This window comes from Enoplosus armatus, chromosome 16 (assembly GCF_043641665.1).
Source record: "Enoplosus armatus isolate fEnoArm2 chromosome 16, fEnoArm2.hap1, whole genome shotgun sequence".
Taxonomy (NCBI): Eukaryota; Metazoa; Chordata; class Actinopteri; order Centrarchiformes; family Enoplosidae; genus Enoplosus; species Enoplosus armatus.
This window is the reverse complement of record NC_092195.1, coordinates 10,899,089-10,916,336: the sequence shown is the minus strand read 5'-3', so window position 1 is coordinate 10,916,336 and position 17,248 is coordinate 10,899,089. Positions and strand designations below refer to the sequence as shown.

Sequence of the window (17,248 nt, the reverse complement as noted above, 5' to 3'; positions counted from 1 at the left end):
GTAATCAAAGAGAGCTCATGGTGTGAAGGGAAACGGTGTTAGACTAAATGAGATGGATAGGAGGTGCACATACTGTGAACGTAACACACATGGAAGGTGGTGAGAATTAATTTAATTATATCTAGCAGATGTATGTGAAAGATAAACCATCTGCCTGATCAAAACTGACTACTCTTCTGTATATATAATTGTGTATTAAGTTGAATCCTTCCTGCAGATTTCACAAGCTATCTCAGGGCACAGTAACAGGAATGGAGCTATATCCGTATTTGATTAAACTAAACGATCAGGTGTAACATTGAGACCCAGCTGTGAAATTCTCTCACTCCGAGGGTCGTTTTTCTTCTCGTTTCTTCTAAGGCTGAAGAAGGAGAATGGGGAGGAAGGATGCCAGTGCAACCGGATTACCAGTTGATCAGTACCGAAAACAGATTGGTGAGTATTCATTCATTCTAGTGCTGGTTAATCAAATTGTTGATCAACGGTAAATTAGTCAACTGTAATCAAATCATGTAATAATGTCTGGTGTCGTCAGTCGATTTGATATTTTGACATTGGTCACAAACAGATCTAAAGAAATGCTCAGATTGCTTTTCTTTGTTTCAAAACATAAAAGGACTTCTCTGGGCATTTTCCATAAATATGGCATTTTGTATACTAAATGATTGATAGTTTAATCAAAAGGATAATCAATATATTAACTCACAATTAAAACAATAAGTTCTGTAAATTAGTTCATGATGCTTTTTGACAGTTGAGATTGGGTTTCGGGTTGTTGTGGAACAAACAAAAACCATAACTCAGTGCTTGATGTGGATAATTTCACCACAACACAGTAATCAACTCAGCGTTGTCTCGTAGAAACAAACTAATGTCACACTCAATAAATCACACATGATACTGTGTTGCATTGAGCAATTCTGTGGTAGTTTGACATATATCAAACTGCCCAACTGTTTTGAGGATATCAATGTTGCGCCGTCCTGGAAACTTTACCAGTTTGGATTGGATTGAAAAGAAACTTTAACCAGAGTCACTGGATTAGAACCAGTGTACAAGCTGTGGAAGTAATTACATTTAGAGACGAACAAGCAGCATGTGAGGTCACATTACTGACGGACAGTGAATTCCACGCTTAAAAAAACGGCCCCTTTGATATCATGTCAGAAGCTGTTTTGTCAAACTTTAATAGCACTCTAATCCTGCGGTATTTTGTTTCCCCATCATCCCCCTTACATCACAAAGGCCTAACTAAGGCAATATGGTCGGTATCAATCAAAAGTTTGGTCCCCTGTAGCATGCCAGCTGTGGTAGCTTGAAGATCACAGCTCATATCATGTCTTTTTGTTTTTGTTTTCCTCTCATGGAGCAAAACCAAAAGGTTGCCAATGGCAAAGCTGGATAATTGTGAGCAGCTATGACTGACACAAACACAAAGGGAAGCTCTGTCCTCCTCATGGGATTAAAGTTTCTACCTCAAACCCCAGGAGTGGCATACATGAAATGTGACCAAGTAGTCTTATTAGACACAGAAGGCGCCCACTTTCCAATCCAAGTAAGAAGATTTCTGAACCAAATGGAGTGAGACTCTTACTACTGGTCTTGATCTAAGAGTATTATTGGGCTCGATCTAAGAGTATCCTTACCAAGAACCAATAGGCTGTAATAGCTGAGACGAAGGCGAGAATGAGTTTCCTCATAGAGATGGCAGCAATCACACAGCTGTAGAAGATGAGCTGAAGAGAGTGGCACAATCCAGAAGATTACAAGGTAAAGAAATTAGCAGGGCACCTTGGATTACCAAGTATATCCATTGTGTCTCCACACTGGAGACCTCTGGCTATGGGAAGTCAAAGAAGCAGGTTCTTTGCAATAGCTTACAATAAGACTAAATACTGGAGAACAAGAACAATTCATCCCATCAGTCATACAACGGTCATCCAGCCAACTACAACACAAGAAGAAATGGTAGAATCCAGATGATGAAGTGTTACCTTCTTGTTTTCTTTAATTTATCAATTAAAGTTTTCTATACTAATCCACGTCCCCCCATCTGAATATTGTGCCAAGTACGACATTGTTCTGATCCCCTTCCTCCTGGTGGATGATCTTTTGTTGGTCTCTGGTGATTCACATCCTCTGATTATTCTAGGTTTTATATTTCCTGGTGTTACTTTAGTCTTAACAAGACTCATGAGATGGTAATTCTGACCGCACTAGCAATATTTGTCTTTCTCAGACATGTGATAGTACTCTACCATGCTATAAGGGCTGGGGTCTCATAAAGCAGCGTGACAATTGTATATGTTTGCAAGAATAGCATTATTTAGCCCACAGGTAGCCCCTAACCGTCTGCTGCTGTGTAAAACCCGACATGTTTGACAAATGAGAGATAGTCATAACATAACAAGCTCATCTCCCACCTTCACATCCCCTGCAGAAAATGTAGTTTTTTCCTTTATTTCTTCCCATTTAGTGTTTTTTGTTTCTCTGCATATCTCATCAATTCAAAACTATGTAACACAGGTGTAAGGGACACTTTGGTCCTCTCTCTACCTCCGCCTCCTTCCAACCCCTCAATTTCTACTGTTTTTGCTTGTCTTTGAAAAGAATCATCCATCAGGCAATTTCAGTGAACCACTTTTTAACAGAAAAGGTGGAAACTAGAGAGAGTGGGGAAAAAGATGTTGGAGGAAAATGAAATCTTCAAAGATAGCATGGGGCAGGGTCTTTTGAGAGCTGGAACGGGCCACGCATGGTAATTCGAAATCGTAATAGGGTGGCTTATTCATGAAACATCAGCAGCAGTCCAGGCTGTTGAGCTGTAGCATCATCTCTGCTGGAGTGCTTTTGTCATGTCAGATGGCCATCAAGGGGCCACTGTTGACACTTTTTAAATACCATTATTAAGCCTGTTGTAATTGACTGTGCCAAGCTGCTCTCAGGAGAGGTAAAGCTATAGTGTTCTTACGTTGAAGTGCAAGTGGTTGCTCAGTTCAAGTAATGATTGTCTGCTGCCTGCTGAACAAACTAGGAACAATTGTCTAAATAAAGACACCCAAAATTTCACTTTTACTGTAAACCTCACGTGGACTGTGAGATGTTGCCTCACCTCCCATGATTCAAAGGACAACACATAAATATCTCCCGTGTGTCTGGCATCAGCCCTCCAGTTCCACGAGCATGCATCCTGGCAGATGCCAGCGATCCGCACCATGTGGTCACTGACTATTTGGCCGCCATGCTGCACAGACACAGAAGAAAGTACGAGGAACTGTCAGACATGCTGTCAGTGTGTTGCCCGTATTGTCCCAGGGCTCTCAGAGAGTACTGGACAGTGGTCTGTCTGTCCAAATCACCCCATCACTCAGACAGCGAGTCCCCACAGACACAAACAAACACACACGCTGAATTCAAATTCAAAAACAAGGTATGTTTGTGTTTCTCTTGACACACTTTTGTGCTTGTTTGTTTTGCCCTCATGACAATTATGTACAGTAGCTTTTTAAACATCACTGTACTGGCTGGATGTTATGTAGACGAGTAACGGTAAATAAATAACGGTGTTATTTTTAGCATCTGTAAATGTTAGTACTGTAATTCAAACATGTGGCACTTTACATAAATAATGGCTTGTTTCTTGTAACTGTTCCAGCTTGAGGTCACATATCTGCATCCAACAGAGAAGCACCAGTCTTTTTTATTTGTGCCATATTTGAAACGTGGCACAATAAAAATAGAAGCGAATGAATGGATAATTAGGCATTAGAGTTCATTTTGAAGTTGTTTGCTCGTGGAAAAACCTCTTTAATTAAGGATGGGTCTTAAGGTGAAGAAAGAAAATAGTGGTTCAGTATGTGGTGTACTGGGTTGTTAATGCTGCTTTGAGGAGCAACTTTTTGCAGTAGCTGACTTTTTGATTTTGATTTTATTTTCAGTTTAAATGATGAAGCAGCAGTCTTTTACTATATGACTCATGACTGAATTTTAAATGTGGTGGCATTGAGTTAGTATCACGAGGTAACTTAAAATTGTGCAAGACTTTTTACTCTCAAATAGATGAATTGTTCTATGTAAAAATAGCTTAGCACGAGGCAAGTGACGCTTCCACCATGACACTGTCAAAGATAGTGTCCTGTCTGTCAAGAATATCTGTCAGAATATGAACATTGGGTAAAGGAATACTTGAATCTCTGTACAGTATAACCCATTGATACCAGGTTTTTCCTGGCACAAAACAAGGCAAAGGTGGTTCTGTACATCATCTGCGACCTAATGAACCTAGATACATTTTTTAAAATTTAGCAATGGGCAACATTTCACAAAAACAGTTGTATATGGCTTATGTGTGCACTGCCAAAATGTGGATAAGTTGACTAGAAGAATTATTATATTGGCAACGCTCCAATACAGTACACAAAAATGTGAGTAGTTACTAAAGAACAAGGAATGACCTGTTAATTAATGAATCGTTATTGAGTAGATAATGATGAGGTACTAGAGTCTGTTCTAGTAACTCAATAAAGATTCATTAACTATCAGGTCGTTCCTTTTATTTTACTTCCTTTTTTGTAGCATATTATTAGCATATTATACAAGTGTTACCATTTTATTTTTGAACAATGATGCAGACTTTTTTTTATACTGAAAATTTGACTAAATATTTCCTTTTGGTGACACAGTTTCATGCAACTAAAGACTCTAAAGAACAATCAGATGGGTATGACCACAATAAGTAATTCATAAGGGCAACTAAATGGTATGTTCCTGTTTCTATCTGATCCGCTCTCATGTAAAGAAACTACTAAAGCATTCAGGCTAAAGTCAGTAGTTAACAGGGAAACTAGTTGTTCTGTAATTGTGGTATTCTTGACTGTCTCCTCTGCCTGAAGCAGTTGTCCTGTATTGTTTTTTTGTCATAATGTGAATTCTGCTTTTAAGCTAGTATATCATCCACACTGTCTTTTCACTCTGCACCACTTTGGCAGGAATGCTTGTAATGCAACATCTTGACATGGATTTTTATCATTACTGATATGGACAGGTTTTGGTAAAGATGGCACAGAATTTGAGCGTCCACATACAGTATATTTAAACAGCAGCGTATACAGCACAGAAATAAACATGTTTTCTTTTTTACTATTGATGTTTCTTTTCATTCAGACAAACTGCGATGCTCTTAGATGTCTACTCCTCTTCTAGCTTCACTTTAGTGGCCAATTTGTTTGACACACAAATCACATACCCCCCCCCCCCCCTTCCCTTGAGTGCTCAATCACATGTGGCTAATTTTAGCTAATACCCCCTACCTGTCTCGTTATGCAAAGCAGAACAATAGCTCAAGATAAAAACAAATTTCTCCTCAGTCTTAATCAGACACCATTTACACATAAATGAAACGACAAACAAGCAAGGAGAAACCATGAAACACACATCTAAGGGAATGTACAGTAAGTGGTGTAGGGGGAGAAGGCCACTTTCACTTTTCTCTTGTCCTCTTGACATGAAATCAGTGATGACTTCAATGAAAGGCACACTCAGGAAAGCCTCTCAGCAGGCACTCTAGGCCACCTTACAAGGGCTAATGTTCCTCTGAGACACGGCATTGTCGTTGCTGTACAGAAGGACAGTGATGCCTTTTCAGTGTGGCAGGTAGAAGCATGGAGGGATGGGAGGATGGCGTGTAGCCCAGCGCAGGCAGATAATTGGTGACAGAAAGTGTCTACAGCGCCGGTGCAGCAAGAGGAGCAGCAGTGGCAAATAGGAGTGCTCATAAGCCCAATGCAATATCATCAAGGATGTGTGTGTGTGTGTGTGTGTGTGTGTGTGTGTGTGTGTGTGTGTGTGTGGGTGTGTGTGTGGGTGTGGGTGTGTGCCTGCACACGCTCCAGATCCACGCAAACAAACCACAGGAGAAAGGCAACATGAGGCTTTAAGAAGTACACCACTGTAATACAACAACATTAAAATACCTCACACAGCCTGATGTAATTCTCTGGTATGTCTCCTCCATATCAACTATTCACACTCCTACTTGGTGTAATTATTCTGATTTTGCTCCAATTAAGTATTGATTCTTACCAGATGGTTATGGGTGTATTTGGTTGTGATAAAAGTTTGTATATAAACATGATTTCTCCATGTAGACTAGGAACAAGTGTAGCACCACGAATGGGGGGGGCAGTTTGTGGGAGATGTTGTAAAAATTCTGCCTTTGAAATTTAACCCCCAGCTTGCTAAAGTTCTCATATTGTGCTGTCTTTGAATATCCTTGGAGACACAGACAGTCAGCAAGAGTCAAAACAGAAAGTACAGCTTGTTCGGTCGTGGGCTTCAATATTAAATCATTTTATTTTTACTTAACTGAGTACAGCACAGGTTGCAAAACAGAGATCATGGATTTCTACAATTTTCCCCCAGGTCACTTGGTTCACACAATCTATCATCGTTACTGTATGTGATGAATGCCATTTCCCAGATATCCTGGATATGAGAAAATGTTTATATCAAGTAAATGTTGATGTTGTTCATATTCAAAAGCATTAAGGCCCAGTCACACAGGGATGTAAAGCAGTGAAATCAATTAATTTCAAGGAATTTCTGTGACCAGACCAACCCGGTTTAACTTTGGTTGAATTTGTGAATTTCCACCTTTGTCCAGTAACCAGTTAACTGTCAGTTAGATGTCAGTTGGCAAGCTGGTCAGCTTGGTAGAGCTATTATTCCCTTTTAGTAACTCTTTATTGAATTACATTATTAGCATGTTTCCATTTGGCTAGCATGTTAGTGGTTAGCTCGCCTTCTAGAGAAGTATACCAACTAGCCCAGCTAGTAGTCTCTATGTCATCAAGCCTCTAGAACCACATATTCACAAAGGGACACAGATGAATTTCCCCGTGCCACTTTCTGGTGTGGCCGGGCCCTTTACAGGGGTTGAATAACACTGTCGGAGTTTAACATCTCTCTTTACATCTGCCATGTGAGACCAATTAAGCTTCAGCAATTCTCTGCATGTTACACGCAAGATAAGATAGTTACCTGTGTTTATGTCTCTCTACAGTTTTACACATTTCACAATCCATGTAGCTTTCTGTATTTTTTCTTTTGTGTGTTTTGTAGCATTTGATATAGCTTTCTGTAGTCTTACATTATCACAACCAGCCATTTGCAGTCTGAAAGTCCCTGCACAATTTCTGTGAATGGTGAGCAACCGGAGGTGCCCTCCAATCAAATTTCCCCCTCTCCACTTTCTGACAAGTGGAGGAGACATCCAGTGGCCCTCCTAATGAATTCCCACTAGCTCACTGTCTGCTCGTGGCAACATGCTCCCCATTTCTATTAGCCCTCCACTGAGTCAGAGGGAGGTGGAGGAGGAGTCCAGGACCAAGAGCGATGAGAAATGAGTGCAAGATCTCTGAAAAAGAAGTAGGAGGAGTGAGATGGTTGAAAAATAGAAAGTGTGTGTGTGTGTGTGTAGTGAGACAGAGCAGCTGCTTAACGCCATGCTAATGGTCATCTCCTCTCTCCTCCATGGCTGTTCCCAGAAGAGGAGAACCTCTGGTCCCCAGGAGGCATGATACTCAGTGGTGTGCAGCTCTGTCTGTTCGTTTCCAGAATCACAACACGTACACTCCTCCTTACCCCTCCTTTCTCACTAGCTCATTTTCACCCTTTTTCTCTCCCACAACCTTTCCAGATTGATATGGACCCTTTCTTTCCTCTCCTTCCACCTCCTCTTGTTCCCTTTCGATGTAAATGAGGCTTAATTGGCTGGGAGTAAAAACTCCAAGCGGCCTCTGCATGTCACATCACCAATGGAGAAAACCTGGAAGCTGACCTGGGGACTTAGTCTCTGTCTCACACACACGCACATATTCCTCTATTGTACCTCTCTCCTTATGAGGACCGTCCATTTATTCCATTCCAACCATTAATGTAAACGTTAACCATCTGAACTTCATGCCTAATCTTAACTCTCGCCCTTTTAATTTTAACCTAATCCTAATTCTAAATGTAACCCTGGACTAAATTTCTAAAATAACACCTTAAAGGACTAAGAAATATGTCCACAATCCGAGCGTATGAATTGGTTCTCACAAAGATAGAAGTACTAGAACGCGCACACACACACTGTTCAGCAAGCTGTTGCCTTTCCACCCTATTGTTAGCAAAGTTCCTTTTCCTGCAGTGTGTTGTTTCTAATTAGACCAAGACAGCCGGCTCTGCCTCATGTGAAGCACGCTCACACACACTCGCACAAACACACAGGCTTTGCCAGGTGGCCGGTTTGCCCACAAGACTCACCCTTGAGATTAGAGCCCAAAGGAAGTCAAGCAAGCACAGGTGAACTGTGTGCAGCTCAGGCCAGAAAAGATTCTCTGTGCTTTGGATGCATGTGCAGATCGCGACCTTTTACATTTAGCCTTTTTCTCTCACTTGCTTCATTTTGTTACATGTTACAGTAGAAGTCACTAGTCCTATGAGTTGCATTAGTCTACTTGTTATTTCGAGGTAATATGAGACCGCTGTTGTAGTTGGGCTTTGGACCTGCAGCAGAACTTACAGGAATAGGACATTTTGGGAAAAACGCTTATTTCCTTTCTTGCAGAGAGTACCACTCTGATATCTGTTAAATATGAAGCTACAGCCAGGAGATGGTTTGCTTAGCTTAGCATAAAGAGTGGAAACAAGGGAAACAGCTAGCCTGGCTCTGTCTAAACGTAACAGATTTGCCTACCAGCAGCAATACAACTCACCAAAAGAAATGTTATAGCTCGTTTGTTTAATCTTCCTGGAATCTCTGCTTGCCTGGAAACAATGAATAAAACCTGTTACTCAAAATGACATTTTTTCAGTCATTTCATTTGTGTGCCCGAATGGTTTTCTTTCTTTCAGGTAAGCAGGACTACAAAAAGACAAAGTCGGCCTTAAAGGCCACACGGCTGAAAGCTGAAGCAAAGAAGAATTCCTCTGGATTCAGGGTGAGACTGGCCTGGACTTACTTTCTCTTTAGGACTACTGAAGTCTGTATCTGCATGTCTTCCATTACTTCTGTTTGCCTGTCTGTCTGCCAGCCATCTTTTTTCCATTTGTCTGTTTGAGAGCGTGTCTCCCCAGATCACTTTTCATATCCCAGACTCTTCGCTCTCTTACTACTTACTACTTACTTCTCTACTGTAGGTCTTTTGGGAATGTAACAATATGTATCATTGGGAAAAGAAAGGCATGGGAGAGTCCGCCATAGAATAGATTTTACAATACCCTGTCATGTCTACAAAAAAAAAAGAAGACATAACACAGCTTTTTAAAATTCCTGGAGGGGTTGAAATTCAAGGGTTTTCTTATTCCTTTAATGGTAAAGGAGCAATGGAGAGGAACAAGGAGAGACATCGAGAGAGAGGTGGGAAATATAACAAGCAGAGAAGAAAAAGGAAAGGAATACGAATGTGATGAGATAGATAGAGTTGGCTAATGTGGAAGTAAAGGGATGTGAGGGTGTTGCTGGGATAGAGTCTGTCTCTCTCCGCTTTGTCACACTGCAGCGATTAAGAGCTGTTTTGCAGGCAAAGATGGATGACTCCATGTTTATCACTCTGGCAAATGTGGCACCGCTGTTTATGCTTTTCCTCAATCAGTTGGCTTACCAATAGACAGTTTTACTATTTCAAGGTTTCCCCATATAGAGTAAGCCCTTGCCAGTGAAATAGCTTGTGAATGTCCTTTTAAATCCTCTTTGAATTGCAGATACCATCGGATGAAATCAGGTCCTCTGTGATTTTTATAGTTGTTTAAAAGTGAAAATCAGTTGTAAGAAAACATAATTCGGATGCGTTCAGCGTTTTCATTTTGCATGTTTATTTTCCTTTGTGGCGTTAAAAATTGGTTTTGTTTACAGTACATCAAAAGCCAAAAGGCTTCACTTCCTCATTAAGCTTCAGTTGGCACGTAGTACACAGAGATGAACAAATCATAGTGAGGATTAAACACTGGGTGAAATGGTCAGGTTTTAAAATATGCATCTCTTAGACACGCAAGGCCTCATTAAGCACGTCTTTAATCCAATTAGATTAGTCCATATCTTGAAATATTGATATTGCTTATGAATAATTCAGGTTTTTCACGCCCAAGACGAGGGAAATTTTCAGAGGTCGGATTAAAAATACCTCTGGGACGAGCATATTAAACTGACTTAGACCCTTTGGCCTGGAGTTCGATTGAAATTCAGCCCAAATGTAATGGATATTTGGTCACGCTTGCTTTCCCATCGAGTCCTTTTAGCGTTATATGAAGTTGTGATTTTTTACACAGCTCTGTGATGACGTTGAAAGCCCCCTCTCTGTCTCTGAACCTTTGGTTGACAGAAATGATTTGGCTGAGTTTTTTGCCGGCATGTTGCTGTGTGCAAAGAGTATCTCTTGTCTTCCTCCCTCTATTTCTCCTTCTCCTCTCTCTTTTTCACCATGTCCCTGGTTGAGATGCTGGTCTCAGATGCAGCTGGCATCTCAGAAGGGCCAGCAGACATGCGGGCACAGAGAATCTGGCAGCTGCCAGGGCAGGCTGTCTTGGGGCTGTCCTAGTAGCAGGGCAGTCTGGATAAGTTGGCAGAGAAGAGGATGGAGAGACTCGGAAAGAGAAAGTGAGAGAGGGAGAACTTCTGTTCCCACAACAGTGCTCAGCTGTCGGGCTACACAAAACGTTGACCTCAGAAGTGGCGAAAACAAGCCACTTGTTGTATCTGTGCGTGTTCTTATACATACGTTGAGCCACAGTGTGTTTACAGAAGTAGCTTGTTTCTGCCTGAATGCACGTGTTGACATATTTCCTGCCCAGCTCGTTTACACTCTGGCTGGCATGGGGTCACGGCAGCAGAGATGAAGAAACTGGCAGGACGTCTGCTGCAGTCACTCCTCAGTTTGCCCAGAGAAGAAAAAGAAGCGCCTTCGAAGTAGCTCCAGCACACTAGCTTGCAGCACAGGAAACAAGCCTGCTGCCTTGTCTAATTGGCACACTTGCCTTCTGTTCAGTTCTTTCCTCTGTCTTATTTAGCCGACGAGCCTAGAAAGTTGGGGAAAAAATGCTTATGGAATTGGCAGAGGATGGAGGCTACAGATAATGACTCTGGGTGTATTCCAGCTGTCATTTGTGAATGTATGTTGTGTGTATGTTGTTGTATGTTGTTGTATGTTTTTGTTGCACAGAATGATTTTTTGTCTGTTTGAGATTCTACTCAATTTCTTCAATTCAGTTTTACATGTAGCAATACATGTATGTTCATACAGATCTAACTTGAGTCATATTTTATCTTGAAAGAGCTATTCTGATTAACAGACACAGTAATTATTGAGCACCAACCAGAGACATTGATAGTAAATTATTGAGTAAAAAGTATCAGTGTAAACTGTGAGGCATGCTGTGCTGAAAACCAGATTCCAAACTGAAGCATCTGTTGTCTGTGCTGGCCATTAGGTTTATGGGGCTCATTCACACTTTCGAGTTGGTTAGGAGCTTTGACAGATAGCACATGGGAGTCTGTAGGTTTTATTGCCTTTTATGCTATTTAATTTATAGTAAGCTTGATGAAAAGACTCAATGAGTTGTGACAATGGTGGTGAGACTTTTTCTGTTCCCGCAGACGTTTTTTATAATTGTCCCTAAAGCATGTGGAAAGGGCACGGTTGTATAAAAAAATATTTTAGCCATGTGAAAGGCCTATTTGTTTCAGTGAAGATAATTAGCTGACAAAAAGTAGCTACATTTTAATCCAATTTTTTCTGATTATGGTAGTCCTTTCATTGTCGGATTGTGATAGCAGCTTATGATATGATACAAAAGATTAGTGCTGAAACGATTCAGTCAATTATTTCATTAGTCTAATGAAAGAAATTGATATCAAGTATCATTTTAAGTCATTTATCAAGCAAATATACCATACATTTGCTGGTTCTATCTTCTCACATGATGTCTTTCTGTTTTGACTATTGGTCGGACAAAACAAGCAATTTTAACGTCTGGCTCTGGGAACATGGTGATGGACATTTTTAAAAATTATTTTCCAACATAGACATAATGATTTATCTGGAGAAAAAAATAGATTAATAATATTGAAAATAATCATTACTTGCGGCCCTGGAAGTAAGGATATTACATGGATGAGTATAAACGTATGACGGAGGATGCGTTTGCTGATTCCTGGAGAAGAAAGTATTATGATATCAGGGTGGAAAGTCACCTTTTACAGCCACCAAGCAATAAAAAAAAAATCATCAAAATCATCTTTTATTTAACCAGTCATGAAATATAACCTAATGGCTGGTTATTCGTCGCTATGACTTGTACAGATGAGACACGCTTACCAACCGCTGCCCAAATGCACCAACAGTTGTTCGTAGCTCGTGTCTATCTGCCACCCACACACAGCCACAAACACACTGAATCTCTCTTGCTTAGCACGTAGGCACATGCAGACTGTCGTACACGTACACACACATATACGCACACAAACAAACCCAGGAGGAGAATAAAAGGCGGACCAGATGAGGGGATGTCTGCTGAGCTGTGGCTTGTCGCCAGGGTGACAGGGACCCAGCTCCCAGCATGCCGAGTGTGCTGCAGCTGCTGCCGGTGCTGAGAGAGCCACACGATGAAGATGATGATGTGCTTGGGCCCCATCCAGGGGTCTCCATCAGAATATGGGCAGAAAGGCTGTGTGTGTGTATGTGTGTGTGTGGGCGCACAATAAATGTGTTTGTGAGACAAGGCAAGAGTCAACACAGTGGGCCACTCTACTCGAAAACAATGATCTCAATCAAGTGCAGGTGCTTCCTACAACTCAAGTGTTTTCACCAAAACCCCTCCAGCTTGTTTTCATAGACAAGTCACTGTAACCAGCTGTTCTCTTTCTCTCTGAAACTTGAAGCAAAGAAGGGGGGGTGAATTGCAATTTCGTGGGTTCCTTTTGTTTCTGCGGCAATTCAACGCAGTGCTTACCTGCGTCAGACGCACAAATTTTTTCTTTGCGATATTGTCAGCAGCATTACAAACGCTTTGACATGTTTTTCAAAGCTGTGAGAGAGCACAAGAAAAAGCAGAAAACAATCAAGCCTCTGTGATTTGATAACAGTTCTCTTTTCTCAGAGGCCTATGCAAAATAGAAAAGTAAATCAAGCGGTGGGAGCCTGCCGGTTAATATATGAAACTAAAGTGCATGAAATTTAAAAGTTTTCCAATTAAGCAAGGACTTAAAGCTGTTTGGAGGCTGCCGGGATGTAGATAAATGTGGGCTGAGGCTAATGAAGACCAATGCCGCTGATGACTAGGCACTACAACATGTACACAGATAGCTGTGGCTGCTGTGATGCCTTTTAATTGTCACCCCCCCCACCCCCTTCGTCAGAGAGGAATTATTATTAGCCCCCCACCACCCCTCGTTTGTGCCGAGCCTTATCTCTCACTTGTTTTCGTTCTCGTTCTTGTTTTTCTTCTTTTCTGTCTGCAGTTTGGCCAGTGGGTTGAATTTGCAGTTCTCTCTGTGTGTGCGTGCTACGTATGGCAATTACTGAACTGATTCTGTTTTCTCAAATTGTCATTCATATTCTTTTTGTTTGCTTCTGTTTTTTTATGTTTGTCATGGTTTCTTTCTGTTTAGTCTTGTCTTATTTGCTGCTTTCCTGTTTGTCAATTTCCCTCACTGTAACCTTGTATCACCTCAGCCTGTCACTCATGAATACACGGCATAATGGGACATAAAAGACTGATTTAGTTTGACATGGTTCAGGTAGTTTTTCCCCCCAAGTGATAGGAGAATAAGATTGTAGATATCTGCGAAAATTGGAACCACATGTTATGAATGGTAGGATTACAATCATATGTTTTGAATTCACTTGTCACGTCACCTTTGTTGCAATCTCGTAACCCATCGGCTATCGTCTGACGCCAATTTAGCCTCTGAGGGTAACAGTCAATGTTTCGGGGCTTCCAGTGTAGCCAGTGGATATCCGGATAATGTTTATCTGTGCCAAGACTTCCTCTTCTGCACGCTGGTCATTGTTTACAGTCCGGTTAGCAATCTCGAAACCCAATTGTCGTCATTTGACGACGATTTGAATGCGCTAATAAAAAGGTCTCAGGGGTTCCGAGATTGATAAAAAGCGAAATCATCGTCAGATTACAGCCGATGGGATCTGAGATTGCATTTCGGCCAATGCATTCCGCCTCTTTTGCTCTCCACACGTACTGTTACCTGCATGCAACCAAAGCCCACTCAAACGTGGTCATCAGATGATAGCTAATGGATCGCCACGATAGCAGATGGGTTCCATGATTGATTGACCAGAATGCTTCCTATACCAAAATCTTGTCCCTAAAGATTCTGCATGCTATCTGTTTATAGAGATTACCTTTGTTGGCCCAGTTTGCATGTAAAAACTAATTTCCATGTTCAAATCAAATATTTCTTTTTGAATAAACCCCAATCAGACTGTTCTCCACACTCTTTTAAAGCTCTCCAAGCTCTCCAGTGTTGATTAGAAAGTTTACTGCTAATGAGTTCTCTTGATAAAGAATAACTGGCATTGTTCAATACTCTGAGTGGCCCTAATGAAACTCCAGTTGATGAAGATTGTAATCGAGTGAGCGCCACATAATGAACGAGCGCTCCAAATTCCCATTTTCAAGTTGAATGCCACTCCTCTGGAAAGCCTCAATTTGTTTGACAATTAACCAATAGAAAATCTAAAAAAATAGGCCATTTTGTTGAAGAAACTTTAACTTGTGAGTAAAAATGGCAGGAGAAATGTGGAGACTGATTGCAGATAGAATAGATTATGATGATAGATTATGCGGTCACTCAGTGCTTGATTTCTGAAATGTGATACTGTACATTTTGAAAGGATTTTTTTCTTGGATGTGGCTCCAATTTTACCCCACAGTATGTTTCCAATTTATCTCTTTGCATCAGGAGAAAACCTGAAACAAATCAATGATTCATTCTTCAGCGGTATGTGATGTGCTGTCACACTGTTATCAAACTAAACTATATAAAGCCTCCAATAAAGAGTCTGGAAAAGGGTAAACCTAACATTAGCTCTGGCACAGTGTGCCCAACCCCGGGTCAGGGGAGGTACTGTAGCTTGATGTTAATATATACAATAAGATATTTTGCTATTATAAATGACGCAAGTTAACTGCAGTATATTTACCGTCAGTGTCACCAGTCTCCTACTTTCATTTCATCAGGTAACGATTTCCCACAGCGAATCTCTCAAAGCAGCTGAGAGTGTTTGTGTCATTAATGTGCAAATGGGTCCATCAGAGTAAGGACACCTACTGTGGGGGTCTGGTTTACTTTTAAAGAGTGTGAAACCATTTCCACACAAAATGCACATCTGAAAACACATCTGTTTGTCTGTTTTGGCCTTCCATCAGCACTAAGCTTGTGTTTTCCAACCGTGTAAACAGAGCTTTCAAAAAAGGTGTGGATGGCTTTAAAAACACCCGTCATGGGTTGTTGTGTGGGCTGGAAACTGACTGCACAAGTGACTGCAGAGGTATAAAATTTTAGGATTTGATTAAAATAGGATTGCTTGAGCTCTCAATACAGTGATTGAAAAAATTACAATTGCAGAATAGTCAGTATTTGTTACTCTGCATCTATCCACTGAAACAGGAAGATAGGTCAGTGACGACGATGCCAGCATGGTGTGATCAACTGTAATGAAAACCAAACAAAGATGTACCTTACAAAGAATAAGCAGTGTCAAAAGGCTCAAATGTTTTTTTACACCTTACCAGAAATGCACCGTAGTGTTTGTTTGCCAAACCGCTTCTGAAATAAAATAGATAAATAAAAACAGAGGACATTTAGACAGATTTCTGTTGTCTAGACATTTCAGTGTGTGGACAGAAAATGTTTAATATGGTGTGTTCTTATTTACCTGCAATAGTGTGGACCAGGCTTAATTTTATTTGAACAGTTTACATCTTTGTATTAAGACAGATTTTCACTTTAATGGCTGAAATGAAAGTGTGATGATTGACAGTCCTATAATTACTTTTGTCTTTAAAAGCACTTTCAGAAATTACAGTTTAAATATTTAATATTTACTTTGTACTTTTCAAAACAAGCTAATAAACAGTATATTCTTGCGCACAAAGTCAGACTGATAAAAAGTCTACTAGGACTGCAGCAAATTTAGATGAAAAGAAAGACAAAAGGGACTTTGCAAATATAGACATAGCAACTCTAATAAATAAGCACAATAAATACAGAACCATGCAAACATGTTCAAACAAAGTAGAGCTGCTCCTGTGCATAAAGACAGACAAGGGATCAGGCAGATGTATAAATAGTTCTACAGAAGAACACAGTATCTTAAGCGTGTCTCTTTCCTTTTTCAGGATGCATTCCTGGTCATCGTGGCAATCCTGTTCTTTGTCCTCTGTGTCTACGCCTTCTTCTACCTCAACCTGAGTACCGAGATCAACCTGGATGTGGATGTGGATTAATAACAGGTGGACAGCATCTCTACGCTTCATACACGAGGACGAGAATGGGATAAAGAATGACTGCATACAGTCACATGGCTGTGTCCTAAAGGCCACAGTGGTGATCTGATGTCCTGTGTTTAGTTTGGGGCTGGTCGATGCAGTCTGTCAGCCTTTATACACACTTTTGGTGACTCTGTGACAATGAACTGCCTCTTCAGGAGAGGTGACTCAATGCATCAAATAACTTAAAAAGATTTTTTTTTTTACATTTGCATAGTTTTGTATCTGCACTAAATGCACTAGATGGGGACACGCAATTTAATTGTAATCATTATCACACTTATACTCTGGTTCGTCATCCATAAATGTTAGTTTATCCTTTTTTTCCTGAGCCAAGATCTGAGAGTGTAGCTTTGAGAAGGTCAGTGACCTCTTGTGTAACATTCAGTTGCAAAATCTACATTCAGCAAAAGGAAATAAGTCCTCCAAACTACAGTCGAGACCAAGCTCTGTTAATCATATTCGGCAGAGTCACGTCCCACTGTTGTCTCCACTAATAGAAAAATGTAAATCTCCTGCTGAACCTCTCGTCACATGGAGACAAACACTTGCCTCGGATTCCAGTGCACAAACCTCTCCTCCCGGATATCTGGAGATCACAAAGTATGAGATTAGAATCCACAAAGCCCTCGCTCTGATTGAACATGTGTGCAGAATACAGAACAACACATTGTACCTGCTGCACCTACATGCAGCACGGAGA

General features: G+C 40.8%; 1 protein-coding gene across 1 annotated transcript; it reads left to right on the top strand.

Moving 5' to 3' along the window:
* Window positions 1-374: 374 nt before the first annotated feature.
* Window positions 375-16,788, top strand: triqk (triple QxxK/R motif containing). Its single transcript, XM_070922372.1, has 3 exons — window positions 375-435; window positions 8,896-8,981; window positions 16,396-16,788. The coding sequence occupies exons 1-3, from the start codon at window positions 375-377 to the stop codon at window positions 16,501-16,503; spliced, it is 255 nt and encodes an 84-aa protein (XP_070778473.1). The 3' UTR covers window positions 16,504-16,788.
* Window positions 16,789-17,248: the final 460 nt, after the last annotated feature.